This window comes from Camellia sinensis, chromosome 11 (assembly GCF_055761805.1).
Source record: "Camellia sinensis isolate YWXY chromosome 11, ASM5576180v1, whole genome shotgun sequence".
Taxonomy (NCBI): Eukaryota; Viridiplantae; Streptophyta; class Magnoliopsida; order Ericales; family Theaceae; genus Camellia; species Camellia sinensis.
Window position 1 is genome coordinate 90,920,011 of NC_138971.1, and position 14,929 is coordinate 90,934,939.

At 39.7% G+C, this 14,929-nt stretch overlaps 1 protein-coding gene across 1 annotated transcript in view; it reads right to left on the reverse strand.

Annotated features, from left to right (window-relative positions):
• Positions 1–1,910: 1,910 nt before the first annotated feature.
• LOC114277841 (putative inactive purple acid phosphatase 2) overlaps positions 1,911–14,929 on the reverse strand; it is a 40,229-nt gene continuing 27,210 nt past the window's right edge. Inside the window, exon 2 of the mRNA XM_082894308.1 lies at positions 1,911–3,429. Within this exon, the coding sequence (XP_082750434.1) occupies positions 2,158–3,429 (1,272 nt within the window). The 3' untranslated portion in view covers positions 1,911–2,157. The remainder of the gene's footprint in view (positions 3,430–14,929) is intronic.

The following is a 14,929-nucleotide window of genomic DNA, read 5'->3' on the forward strand; positions in this document are numbered from 1 at the left end:
CATAATTTTATTTTTAGTGGGTAGAAATAATTTTTAAAAATTCAAAAATATTTGTTTGGCATTTATTTTTGTCAAATTAGTTTATATTTTATCAAATTGACAATTTTACCCTTGAAAAATCTAATGATATCTTCAATTGTCCTTATTTGGAACAAAATTCAAAATTCAGGGCCAAATGTGTCACAATTAAAAAGTTAGGGACCAAAGCGACACAAGTCCCAAACTATAGAGACTATTTGTGTAATTTGCCCAAAAATAAAATTAGAATTAGTGCTATGTGGCTTATGTATTTGTTCTTTCCTCCACATTCATGTCAGTTTACTTGAAGTTGGAGGAAAAAAGGCAAGCTAATGAGAGCACGCTGAAGCACACTAGTATACTTGTGTTTTTTTACACAAAAGCACACTGAAGTTTGATGGTATACTTGTGCTTTTTTGTTCGTTGACGTTAAAATTTTGAAACTGATCATGGAGAAATGGTTAGATTCAATTACTATATAATACAAAATCAAAATCATGTAAATTTTTAGCTTCTATACCCATATTCATCTCTTTATGTTAGCATATGAAGACTCCCATTTTGTTCTACCAGTTTGAGCAAAGCCTTGTTGAGTTGGTCTGTCATGCTATTCTTCTTATTTTTTGTATTTTTTTTTTTAACTTTATATAATTCCTTCGCTTTTGTCTCATCAAATGATTTCCCTTCCCTCTTCTGTTGTTTTGTCTCATCAAATGCAGGATCTATATGTAGCGTTAAGGTTTTGTGAATTAGTAGATTCTTCAATGGGTTTCCCCAGATTTTCAAATAATGATTAATGGTGTCATCAGAGTGTTTTTAAGTGATGCAGTTGTGTTCTTGGTTAATATATAACTCATTTGATTTGCCTTTCTGCTGGAGATGGTGGCACTCATTTTTGCCTTCATTTTCTGTTATTTTCCTATATTTTTTTGGCAAATACATGATACCAAGAAGACAATTCCAAAAGTACTCTTTCTACATGCAGAAAGAGGAAAGCTGAAGAGATGAGAGATTAAAATAGAATTGCAAGTGCCCTTTGAACAAATTTCTGATCTCCTTGATCCTTCATTCACAAATTAGCTAGTAAGCTTGGTTCTTCCTTGATTTTTGGAGTCTGGGAATAATCTTAATATTATTTTTGTTCAATTATGCTATTTCTTGTTATTTATAGCTGCAGAATTATGCTAAAAATATATTTTCATATTTTGTTGGGTAATCTTGCATTGGCTATTGCCTTGACTTGTAGTTCTATGACTGGGAAGCTTGGTTGGGTATTGAGTACATATGTTTTTTATTTAGATTATCATGCCATACAGGGAGTACAATCGACCACCACAATTGGGTTTTCTTTTTTTCCTTTGATTTGGGTTTAATGAGAAGAGGGGAGAAGTGATAAGACAGATGAGAGAAAGGAGAGAGAGGGAAAAAGGCGGTCAGTCAGTGGTATTTTTGTGGCCAATGACTAAGGAAAAATATAAAAGAGAATGAAGAGATACTAATCGCCGTGGAATGGGCTTTGACAGAGGTTTTAACAGAGTGAAGTTTGCTTTACTTAATGGACACGCGGTGGCTTTACGAAAACGGCACAGGGAGTTGGGACAGGGAATGTGGACAGAGAATCCCAACCGGGAAGTCAGCTACCACCAAGGGAGAAGAGACCCATCCAAACATAGAAATAGAAACATATTTCAAAATATAATCTATCGGACAAGATGAATTTCTGTTTTAATTTCTTTAAAAGTGGTCCATTGAAGATACTCTTACTCAGACAGCAGCATGGAGAATATGGCTAAAAATTGCGTTTATACAAGAATGGCAATACATAACATAATCTATCAGACAAGATGCATGCTATGCAGCTGAGATACCAATGCTTAAACACATGCATAATCTAACATTAACCACCAATGCTTCTTCCATTCACTTACATTGCAACAATACAAGCATATTTACAAAAACTTTTGGGGAGTTTACATGTATAGTAAATTAAGGTTATGATTAAAAAGCATTCCAGCCCACCTAGCTCGCTCAAAGTTGAATAATTTCACTGTATTGAGTGCGTAGTTTGCAACATGGAAATAAAGTGTGTGATTCCAAGCATTTTTTCCCATGTACTTGCTTTGAAGTGCAGTCTGAAACTCAAATTTCCTCATTCTTCACGGGAGTCCAATTATTTCCAGAGGCAGCTCCTCTCCTGGCATGTGATATGTATCCAATGACATATCCCACAAAAGCCCCGAGCACAAGTACACTTGCTCCTTTCACATACCATGAAAATGTTGACTCCATCATCGTACTACTAGCTGTAGAACCATCATCACTGCTTCCACCACCATTGAGAACATGTCCCGATGCCAGAATCTCCACCATATCATGTACCTCCCCATCATGGTTACCCACATAAGAAAATATGAGTTTCTCCTTGGTGGCAACCAGTCTAGTGTATCCAAACTCACCTCCTCGGTACAAAGACCGCCCCGGCTGTGGGAATATTGGGTCATTAGGGTGGTCTGCTCTTGGTTCCCAGATGGGTTGCCAGTCTTGTCCTGCCATTCCAATCACAATATGCACAGGAAATCCCTCTGAATCCTCCCCATTCAAGCCCATGCTCCCACAAGTGAAGTTATTTATAGGACAAAATCTCTCATATCTATGGACATGACCCCACAATGCAAGGGTCACCTTATTCTTCACAAACAGAGGTTCCAGGTGCTCTTGTAGTCTCTCCCTAAATGGGGCATCCCTGTTTTCATTGCTTGTTGTGTACATTGGCCTGTGCCCTTGGACAACCACAAAAGGGGTCTTTTTCCTATCAACTGACTCCAAATCATGCTTTATAAAGTTATATTGGCTGCTCCCAGCAAGAAAATTGGTTTCCGTTGATATATACACAAAATGCACTGACCCAAAATCAAATGAGTAGTAAAGGTTACGAGTGGCAGGGGCACGGGTTCCAGTCACTTCTGAAGAGTTCCCAGGCATGTTGAATCTGAGACTGTAGGGCACACCACATTCACCGCCACCATCTTTCCCATATACAGAGTAGGACCAGTCTGGTTTCCAAGGCTGGTGAGGCCAATCGTATTCATGATTACCGATGCAGACATGGTAGGGGACTTTCGAGGCAACAGGTTCAATCTGAGCGAAAAAGGTGTCCCACAGCCATGAATATCCTCTCGCATAGCTGATATCTCCAATATGTGAAACAAAAGATGGTTTGTCACCAAGAGCTTCAATGTCACGGCTGATCCACTTCATAGTTGATATACTTTCATCTTGTGTGCGAAGAAAGGTTGAGTATGGTGTTGCCGCTCCCATGTCTCCAAATAAAAAAGCTATTGTTTCGCCAGAGTCCTCATTCTGTGAGACAAAGCTGTTGGTGATGCTCCAACCTCCTGAATCACTTCCAACCTAACACATACAACTTTAATGAGTTTTCATTCAGAGAGTGGATATACATAAGAACTAACAACTACAATGAAATCAACTCACTGTGACATGGATTTCAACTGTGACATTAGGTTTATGGAAACAGAAGGATCATGCTTCCTATTCACTCAAGCATACCTTAGTACAAATTAATCAGAATAAATTCTCTAAACCACATGTAGTGTGCCATTCAGCAGGATCACGGGCGACACTATGTGGAATTAAGACGGTTCAACCGAACCCACTCAAGTTTGAAAATTCTTTATTATACAAATGAAATTTTTGCAGTACAGAATTATAGGTTCAATGAACCCACTCAGATTTTGCTTGAACCCTCACACTTGTGCTTATAATTCAAAGAATACACTATTTATTTTCACGAATATGCTTTTTGACTCCTAAAATATCATTCTTAAATTTATCCCAATAACTTAACTGATGGATGTCAATTGTTGACTTGTTTAAAAATCAACCAACTAAGACTCAACCCTATTTCACATCAATGTTAATAAATTTAAGTGTTATGTTTTAGAGTCTCTAGCATTAAATAATTTATTTATTTATTACAATATATATTAGTTACGATGAAGTAAAATGAATTATCAATTATAGTACAAACTACTATTACATATAAATTCTTAAAGTGGGAGAGGTTCCAAATAAGGGGATAAGCACCTCTTCATACATCATCTCTCCATACCTCTCTTGTGGGTGCCAACCCCACACTTATGATCTACCTCATTGGCTTCGTAGTAAAGGTTATCTATATCAAAAATCAATTTTATTGGACAACTATAAACATAAGAATACATTTATACAAAACTTCTAACTCGAGTACACACAATGGAACCGTAGACAATCAAGTGAAATCCTAAGAAGCATGAACACAGACATGCAACACGACACGAACATGCTGACACGCCAATTTTCAAAAAATGCAACACAAGACACGTGGCGGACATGCTCAAAATATATAATTTTATATATTTATTATATAGGGAAAATTATATTAAACCCCCTCAAACTATCGGCCATTTACACTTTACCCCCTTAATGTTTTAAACCCAACAATCACCCCTCTCAAACTATTTAAATTTGAACATTAAGTCCTTCTGTTAGTCAGATATTTGGATGAAAAATTGTCAAGTGCAATTCACGTGATGATTATGTCAAATTTTATGACCAAATTACCCTATTTTATCTTTTGTAAAAATTTAATATAATCATATCATGTGCACAACACTTGACAATTTTTTATCCAAATATCTAACAAATGATTAATAAAAGGACTTAATGTTCAAATTCAAATAGTTTGAAGGGGATAATTGTTAGGTTTAAAACATTAGGGGATAAAGTGTAAATCGCCGATAGTTTGAGGGGGTTTAATATAATTTTTCATTATATATATATAAATATATTATTCAAAGATATATTATAAATTTATATACATTTTTTCTTTTATTATTGTAACCTAAATTATTTAGTACAAACTTATAATTAGCTTCATGTGTGTCTAATTGGTGGACACGTGTGTTTAAGCAATAGACACAAATGTCTAAAGAGTGTCCGGATCTAAAAAAATCTTTAAAAAATAAGACACATTTTGACAAGTGTCAAACACATGTCAAGAAGTGTCCAATGAGTGTCGGTGTCCGACATGGACACGACACAGACACACCACTTTCTTAGAAATGTCCGTGCTTCTTAGGTGAAATGTAATCCACGAAAGAATTTGATCTATGGACATCATTGTTAAAAACAAAATCAAAGAAGAAAAAAAAGTTGTCAATAGGTATTCCATAGAATTTGTAAAAAAATTTGGAGTCGCCAGAGAAGGATCCTCAAAATCTAGATCAATTAACTTAGAAAGGAGTATTGTCTTTGAACAAAAACCAATTGGCATGAAAATCGTATAATAGGCTATATGGGCGGTGCAATACATGAAAGAAGGATTCTACAAGCCATGAAAACACTGAATCTTTTCATTCATGATAAAATCAAGAAGACATGGTCCCAGACAACTATCAACCATAACAATGAATCATTTCTCACTAAAACAAAAAAGGAATAGAAGGCGAATGAGAAACTACTTAATCAGCAAAAATCCTCGTTAGTGTTGAAAATATATCTCCATAAATGTTTACGTATATATGAATATATATTGGACACCACAAACCTTAATGCAACTACTAAAACAAACCTCTAATTTCCTGTAGGAGATGCCACCGACAAAGCCCATTGAAACTATAATGATTTGCAGAATTAACCGATATGAGAAAGGGAGTTTAGTAACAAAGAAGAGTAACACCTACATCTTCCACGCGCCTACAGAACCTAACAAATTGGATCATGTAACAAACTAGAAGTATTGAAGAATGCTCTATTTAAAAGGGATTACTGTATTCAAATAATGTCTGACTGAAGCTTGAGTAACCAGCTTAGGGTATGATGAGATATCATCCCTTATTTATAAATAAAGATTAGGGTTTACAAGGTAGACAATTACAAGATGATCCCTGAGTGCATAAAAAATGATTACAGACTCTTTCGGCTAATATAATATGCTAAGTGACTTTCGGTGATTATAATATGCCAACACTCCCCCTCAAGCTGGTGCGAAGATATCTCTCATGCCCAGCTTGCCTAATATGTCATGAAACGGTTTATTCCCAACTCCCTTGGTGAGAATGTCAGCAAGTTGGTCACCAGACTGAACAAAAGGAGTACAAATGGTACCATTAGTGAGTTTCTCCTTAATGAAGTGGCGATCAATCTCAACATGTTTTGTCCTGTCATGTTGAACTGGATTGTGAGCAATGTTGATGGTGGCCTTATTATCACAGTATAACCGCATGGAGTCCGTCTGAGCAATACCTAGATCACTTAACAATAATTTGATCCATAAAAGTTCACACACACCTTGTGCCATAGCTCTAAACTCAACTTCTGCACTTGACCTAGCAACCACATTCTGTTTCTTACTCGTCCAAGTAACTAGGTTGCCGCCGACAAATGTACAATACCCTGAAGTTGATCTCCTATCAGTTACTGACGCAGCCCAGTCAGCATCTGTATAGGCTTCTACACGAAGATGATCATACTTTGAAAAATACAGACCCTTACCAGGAGCAGACTTCAAATACCTCAAGATTCTCATGACAGCCTCAAGGTGAATCTGATGAGGAGCATGCATAAACTGACTAACTACACTGACAGCAACAGCAATATCAGGACGGGAGTGAGATAGGTAAATGAGCTTACCCACTAAACGTTGATAGCTCCCCCTATCCACAACTTCTCCTCCTTCATCATCCCCCAATTTCTGATTAGGTTCCAGTGGGGTGGCACATGCCTTGCAGCCAAGCATCCCAGTTTCCTTCAACAGGTCAAGCACATATTTTCTCTGTGAGATAAATATCCCATCCTTAGAGCGAGCAACTTCAATTCCCAGAAAATACTTCAAGCTTCCCAAGTCTTTGATTTCAAATTCTTTGGCTAAATATTTCTTCAACAGAGGTATTTCCCCACTATCATTGCCTGTAAGAACTATGTCATCTACATAAACAATAAGTGCTGTAGTCTTACCGCATGAGGAATGTTTCACAAATAATGTGTGATCTGCCTGACTTTGTTTGAAGCCATATTTAAACATAGCCTGAGTGAATCTCTCGAACCAAGCACTTGGAGACTGTTTGAGACCATATAATGACTTCCGAAGTTTGCATACTTTCCCTTCTGTTTGATGATCCTCAAAACCCGGAGGAATGTCCATATATACTTCTTCTTCGAGGTCACCATGGAGAAAAGCATTCTTGACATCAAACTGATAAAGCGGCCAATCTAGATTAGCTGCTAGAGAGAGAAGTACTCTGACTGAATTCATTTTAGCCACGGGTGCGAAGGTCTCCTGATAATCAATGCCATATGTCTGAGTAAACCCTTTTGCCACAAGTCTTGCCTTGTAACGCTCAATAGACCCATCTGCTTTGTGTTTCACAGTATATACCCATTTACAGCCCACAGGTCGTTTGCCCGTAGGTAACTCAATCAGTTCCCAAGTGCCATTCTTCCTAAGTGCTTTCATTTCCTCAATCATGGCTAGTTTCCACTCAGAGATAGCAAGAGCATCCTGAAAATGGTTAGGAATGCTAACAGAGGAAATATTGGACACAAACGCTCTATATGAGGATGACAAATGAGAGTATGATACAAACTGGGAGATAGGATGTTGAGTACAAGATCTCACACCCTTCCTTTTGGCAATAGGAACATCAAGATCAATGGACTCACGAGATTCAAAGTTACCTAGACTCTCATCAGAAGCAGGAGATGGCAGTGGAGTAGCAGAAATGGTCCCGTGTATCCAGTTAACTTGTTTTCTGTCGATGTCCCGGACATAAACATGGCCATCCTTATTCTTGGTGACAGTGGGTTCTATAGTTCCAGTAGAAGAGGGAGTTCCAGTAGAAGAGGGGGGTGCAAGAACAACTGGTTCTATCATAGGAGGCACAGGACTCACTTCTACCATAGGAGGCACAGGACTCACTTCACACCAAGGCTCCCCCGGAAATGAGGACGGTGACACCGGAGAGGACAAGAAATAGGACTGGGACTCAAAGAAAGTGACATCCATGGACACAAACCACTTACGAGAAGAAGGGTGGTAACATTTATACCCCTTTTGAGTAGGAGAATAACCAAGGAAAACACACTTGAGGGAGCGAGGGTCCAACTTACCACGAGAGGGAGAGTGATTATGGACAAAACAGACACAACCAAATATTTTGGGAGGAATAGAAAACAAGGACTGAGAACCGAGGAGGACGTGAAGTGGAGCCTGTTTGTCCAAGACCTGGGTAGGGAGACGATTAATAAGATGGGCAGCGGTGAGAACGGCATCGCCCCAATAGGGTCGAGGCACGTTCATAAAAAAACACATGCACCGAGCTATGTCAAGAAGATGCCGATTCTTGCGTTCAGTCACCCCATTTTGTTGAGGGGTATTGGTACAAGAGGTCTGATGGATAATGCCATGAGTAGAGAAATATTGCCCTAACCCAGAATCTATGTATTCCCCGCCATTATCAGAACGAAATATTTTGATAGTGGCCCCAAACTGAGTACAAATCATCTTATGAAAAGTGCGAAACACAGAGAAAACTTCACTCTTATCTTTCATGAGATACACCCAAGTAGCACGAGAAAAATCATCAATAAATGTAACAAACCAGCGATGACCTTTCACAGACAGAACACGAGAGGGACCCCAAACATCAGAATGTATTAATGAAAAAGGAACTAAGCTTTTATTCAAACTGGGAGCAAAAGAAGCTCTATGTTGTTTTCCAAGTTGACAAGACTCACAAAGAAAGTCAGACGCATGATGATTTGCGAAACTAGAAGGAAATAAATGCTTAAGTAAATGAAATGAGGGATGCCCAAGACGCCGATGCCACAACCATACATCAGCGGGGGTAGTAGAAGACGTGGTGGAAGAATAAGCAAGTTTGTCCGGTTGATCTAGGAAGTAGAGACCATTTTCTGCACTACCACTGCCAATCGTCCTCCCCGTGACAAGGTCCTGAAAAAGACAATGATCAAGAAAAAACGTCACACAACAATTCAAATCCTGGGTAAGACGACTTAAGGATAACAGATTAACAGAAAACTTGGGAACATGGAGAACAGAAGATAGATGCATGGTAGGAGTGACTTGGACTAAACCTTTTCCAGAAATGGAAGAAACAGTTCCATCGGCAATCCTAACTTTGTCCTGACCTGAAGAGGGCTTATAGGCAGAGAAAAGATCAGAGGAGCCAGACATATGATCTGAGGCACCAGAATCAATAATCCAAGGCAAAGATGTATGACACAGGAAAGTACAAGGAGAAGATGCTAAGTTACCTGAGCGGGCAAAGGACGAGGAAACGGTACTGAGAGTAGTAGAAGATCGGCGGTCCAACAATTGGCGCAAAGCATCCTCCAGCTCAGTATCAGAAGCCTGGGTAACAGAAGTGGAATTAGAATCAAGGGCATCAACGGCACTAGATTGATGAGCCCGGGAATAGGAACCACGTCCTCGAGAGTGGCCTGACCGACCTCCTCGAGAGCCAGACTGATCACCGCGACTCCCAGATGGAGTCCCATGAAGCTTCCAACATGTCTCACGAGTATGCCGCGGCTTCTTGCAATAATCACAGAATACAGACTCCTTAGCAGCAGATGGAGGAGGCAGGCTGAGGCCATCACGAGGAGTAGACAGTAATGCGGAACGGTCAGTAGAGACAGGGGACATCATAGCAGACCGACGACTCTCCTCATTTTGTACATAGGCAAATGCCTCCTGTAGTGAAGGAAGAGTGTCCATACTCAGAACTCGACCCCTAACTGGATCATACTCCATATTTAGGCCGGCCAAAAATTTAAAGACCCGTTCCCGTGCGATGAACTTCTTGTACCCGATAGAATCAGTAGGGCAAACGGGCTTATAGTCTTCCAGGTGGTCAAGGCGTTTCCAGCCATTGGTGAGGAAAGTGAAGTACTGAAGAACAGTCTGCTCCCCCTGAAGTGTGCTCTCAATAGAGCGACGCAACTCAAATGCCTGTGAAAAATTTCCTTTGCAGGAATAGGTAACAGCCACAGCCTCCCAAATGTCCTGGGCAGTCTCCATAGACAAGTAGCCCTCACCAAGTTCTGGAACCATCGAATGGATAAGCCAACTCATAATCAAAGAGTTAGTAATCTCCCATTGATCATAGCCTGAGTCAGTGGTACTAGGTGCCTGTATCCTGCCATCAACATACCCCATCTTCCCTCTGCTTTTCAAAAACAAAGTCAAACTTTGAGACCATGCTAGGTAGTTCTGACCATTAAATAGAGAGGTGGTGATTTTCAGACTAGGGTTGGAGTTCTCAGTCATGGTAGTAGGTAGAATGAGACTCACTTTTTGGTGTTTGAGACGAAGAGGACACACTAGTGGAATCTGTCATGGATACAATACTACCAAAGCCGCAACAAACTAGTGGAAATCACAAACCCAGAAGGTGGAAGTGAGATATTAGGTACAATGACCACTATAAAGACATAACAAAATTACGAAACCATTTAATTTTTGTTTTTTGTTTTTTTTTTTTTTTTTTGTTTTTTTTTTGTTTTTGTTTTTGTTTTTTTTTTTTTTTTGGAATTAATTAATTATTAATTAATTAATTATTTTTTTTTTTTTAAATTGAGTTATTTATGGATACATGTCTTTATATATATAAATATCTCTATATCAGGCTATATTTATATATATATTAGGATATATATGTATATATATATATATTTATATATACCACAGTGAGATCAGAGTCTGAGGAAGACGAGTGACGAGGAAGACGAGGGACGAAATGGGTGGAGGAGATCGCCGAGCTGAGGAGCTGACGGCTGAGTGATGATCGACAGAGGAAGGCGAGGAGGTCGACTGAGGAAGACGGCTGAGGAGATCGACTGAGTTGCGGAGATCGACTGAGGAAGACGGCTGAGGAAGACGATCCACCCAGGTAAGCTTCGAACCCTAGAGTGTTGTTGGTGAAGAAGGTCTACCAACGAGGGTGAACCGAAACCCTATAGGTTCAGCTCTGATACCATGAAGCTTGAGTAACCAGCTTAGGGTATGATGAGATATCATCCCTTATTTATAAATAAAGATTAGGGTTTACAAGGTAGACAATTACAAGATGATCCCTGAGTGCATAAAAAATAATTACAGACTCTTTCGGCTAATATAATATGCTAAGTGACTTTCGGTGATTATAATATGCCAACACTGACAACTTCCAAAAAGTGACAGTAAAATCCTAATAAAATAAATGAGGGTGAACCGATCTTGTTAGAGAGAGGTATGAGGATTGAACAGAAGATTATTATTATACACAAGGTTTTAAAAAGCGGCCGCAACCGTTACATAACGCCGTTACGTAACGGTTTTGGCGGTTACCGCCACCCGTTACGGCCGCTTTTGTAGTGTGATTGAGATTCACAGGTGTGTCGGCCGTAGCGGCTGCCGTAGCGGTCGTAGTGGCTGTCGTAGCGGTCGTAACGGCGCCGTAACAGCCGTAATGGCTTGTTATGCACCGTTACGTAACGGTTTCAAACTGTTTCTTTCGAAAAAACACACAAAAAAAAGTTAAAAACAGGGGAAGAGGGATAGAGAGAAGAGGGAAGATAAAGGAGTAAGAGATAGAGAGAGAAAAGAGAGAAGATGAAGAACATGTTATTGATTTGTTGAAGCTGTAAGGCCTATGCTATTCTATTCAGCTGCTATCACTCAACCATTTTGTTTCTGTGTGTCTATATATATATTATTTAAAAATAATAATAATAATAAGTGTGGTCATTATCTATTTAGCTTGGTTAAAATATGTATATATATATATATATATATATTTAGGCTCTTATTTATTCTCTTACTTTTATCATTGTTTATCTTATATATATATAATATAATAGTTAGTGATTGATTTTTTGTATAACATAAAATTATTAATTATTAAAATAAAATGTAAAAAACTCAATTTATAGTGATTTAAAAATATGAAATATATTGGATCATACTTAAAAATTTATAAAAATTGATCAATATTTATTTTTAACCCAATAAATATGATCATGGAAAAAAAAAATGTGTATCGGTAAGTTTTTTTCAAATTGTGCGAAAAATAAAAAAATTCACGGTTCCGGCTATCGCAACCGTTACACTACGACCTTTACACCCCGCAACCGCAACCGCGCCACCGCCACCGTTACGGCGACCGCAACCGCTTTTCAGAACCTTGATTATACAGCTTGATGAAAAATCTAGAGGGAGCATAGTGGAGATTATAGAGAGGATTAGAGTGCAAAGTTTTTCGTTGAAGATCGATTTGGGAGGAATGAGCTGGGTTGTCCAAGCGCTTCAGCAGTTGGGGTCATGCTACAGAGGAGGATCTTTTTTTAGTAAGTATCATAGCAGCTCCGCTGTTTTCTGTTTACAGAAGTATACGAATGATAGGGGTGTCTTTGTTGAGATGTTGAAGTGGGAGGGAGGTGTTAAAAAAGGCAACATCATTTTTCCAGCGGGGTATAATGGTCGTGGGTGGCTAGATATTGCTACAATGCTTCGTAAAGTCATTCGCAATGATGCCAGGGCAAATTTCAAAGGCATGGAAGCCAAGGCTAACTTCATAGAAGAAGTACAGAGCAAGGACACAAAGGAGAGGTTTATGGATAGGAAAACATGGGAGAATAGAGGTAAGAGGTTTGTTGATTTGTTCACTGAGAATCGGCTGAGTAGTTTAAAGAGTGATTTGGAGAGGGCTGTTGTATGCACACGATGTGACTTTTCAAGTAGCTAGGATCAAATTGAAAAGAATTTGAGTAAGTATTTAAAGATGACTATTGCTCTACGGCCCTTCCAACTCAATTGTGCTTTGTTCTGGGCTAGTAAATGTGAGGAGACGAGCCTTCTAGGAGCAAAGGGTCTGAGATTCTTTGATAAAGGTGTGGCAGTTAGATTGGAGAAGTGGTCTGAGGAGATGCATGTTAAACCAGAGGTCATCGTCTCTTATGGAGGGTGGATTGCAGTGTGTGATCTGCCTTTTACCCTTTGGAATGATCAGGTTTTCCAGGACATAGGAGAGAGATGTGGTGGTTTGTTGGAAGTTGATCGAAGAACCATAGCTCTGGATAATCTTTTTGAGGCTAGGTTGAAAGTTAGAGGCTTTGACTCTGGTTTTCTGCCGGCGTTCATGGAGGTGAAGATGGAAGGACAATCGTCAATGGTGTGTTTGAAATCTTTGTCCAAGACAGTGCGTCGCCAAGTGGAAGCGTGGCCAAAGGTTTTCTGACTAGCATCTTCAGGCGATCCTATCGCTGCCGAGAGGGAAGCCGATGGGGCGGAAAGATCAGGGAGGACACGTGGAAGCTTGGAAAGGAGAAGTCAAAGGGGCGAAGGAGTTGAAGGGTCTGGGGACAACTTTGGTGCTGTAGTGGAGGTGGGGGGAAGACCAAGAGATAGGGGGATTAAAATGTTATTGAATGGGCCACAGAAGGGGCATGATGGGTCGAGTAATATTTTGGGCTCAATTGATTTACTAAGTATGGGCCGAGAGATTCATTATCAGAAGCCCAATTCTATTTTTCCAAGGGACGGGCCATTTTCTAAACAATATAAGGAATATAATGTTGGGCCTCAAAGAAGTGATGAGTTCAATCCAACTGAATTGGGCCTAGTGGGTTATATGAATGGGGCTCATATCTTGGAGGAGGGAATCCAGGCTGAATTTCAACCACTGGGAGCTGAAGTTCGACCCGATTTGTTTGATGATGAAGGACGACCACTTGGAGAGAGAGAGGTCCAACGACGGCTGTCGTCTGGGACAAAAGGAGGTGTCGATGGTGAAGGTGATGGGTATTTACAGAGGGTGGATGACTCTGTTGAAGGAGAGCAGAGATTAGCGGCGGAAGTGGATGAATGGGCCGATGAAAGGATCGAAGAAGAGAATGAGGCTGAATTGTTGAGTCAAAAGGTGGATGAAGGGTGTTTCGAACCTATTGAAGTGTTGCCAACCCTGAATATTTATGGGTCTGGGTCTAATGAGAGTTCAAAGTATGACACTGGTTCAGGCCGTGAAGAAGAGGATCAAGAAGAGTCTGACTTTGAGCTTATTAATCTTTTTCTAAGAAGGGCACTATTAAGGAGGACGAAACTGAGAAGGGCTTTGTCAAGGAGGATGAAACTGAGGAGGTCTCCGAAACAATGGATCATGTCAGTGACTCTGTTAATCATGGCTCTCCAGAACTGTCATCACAGAGGGGTCACATTTTTATTCCTGATTCTTTTTCTCTTGGGGATGGGATAGGGGTTTCTCAGTGTCTTGGTCTCAAGTGTTCTGTCAGGGGAATGACTGATAAAGGAGTCACTCCAGATATCTCGGGAGCCATGAGGGATGTTTCTACCATTAACCTTGTGTCCTATAATGCAAATATAAATGTAGGCCAAGTAAATGATGCTCAAGAGGGAGCTTCTGTAATGCATTTGCACAACAGAGGCTGTGTTTTTAGTAGTTTGAGGGATAGTGAGACAGAGACAGAGCACTGGTTGATGGAGTTAAGCAAGTATGCATCATGTCCAATTGAGGAAAATGAAGTACCCCATTTCAAACATTTGCTTCAAGTTATGGGGTTGTCCCTAGTAAGTTTAAATGGGAAGGGTGATGTTAGTGGAGTGGATAATAGTGTCACTAGGGGGGAGAGTACTAGACGAGGAGGGGTTTTGGTTAGAAAGGGGGCCAGGGAGTTAAGGAATTTGGTGAGTAGAATTAATTACGACAGAAGACATGTGGAGGTTAGGGGTGACAATGATTATCAATGAAGATTGTTAGTTGGAATGTGAGGGGTTTGGGATCCCAGAAGAAGAGCGGGATCATTAGGGGTTTTTTGAGGAAACATCAACTTGACATAG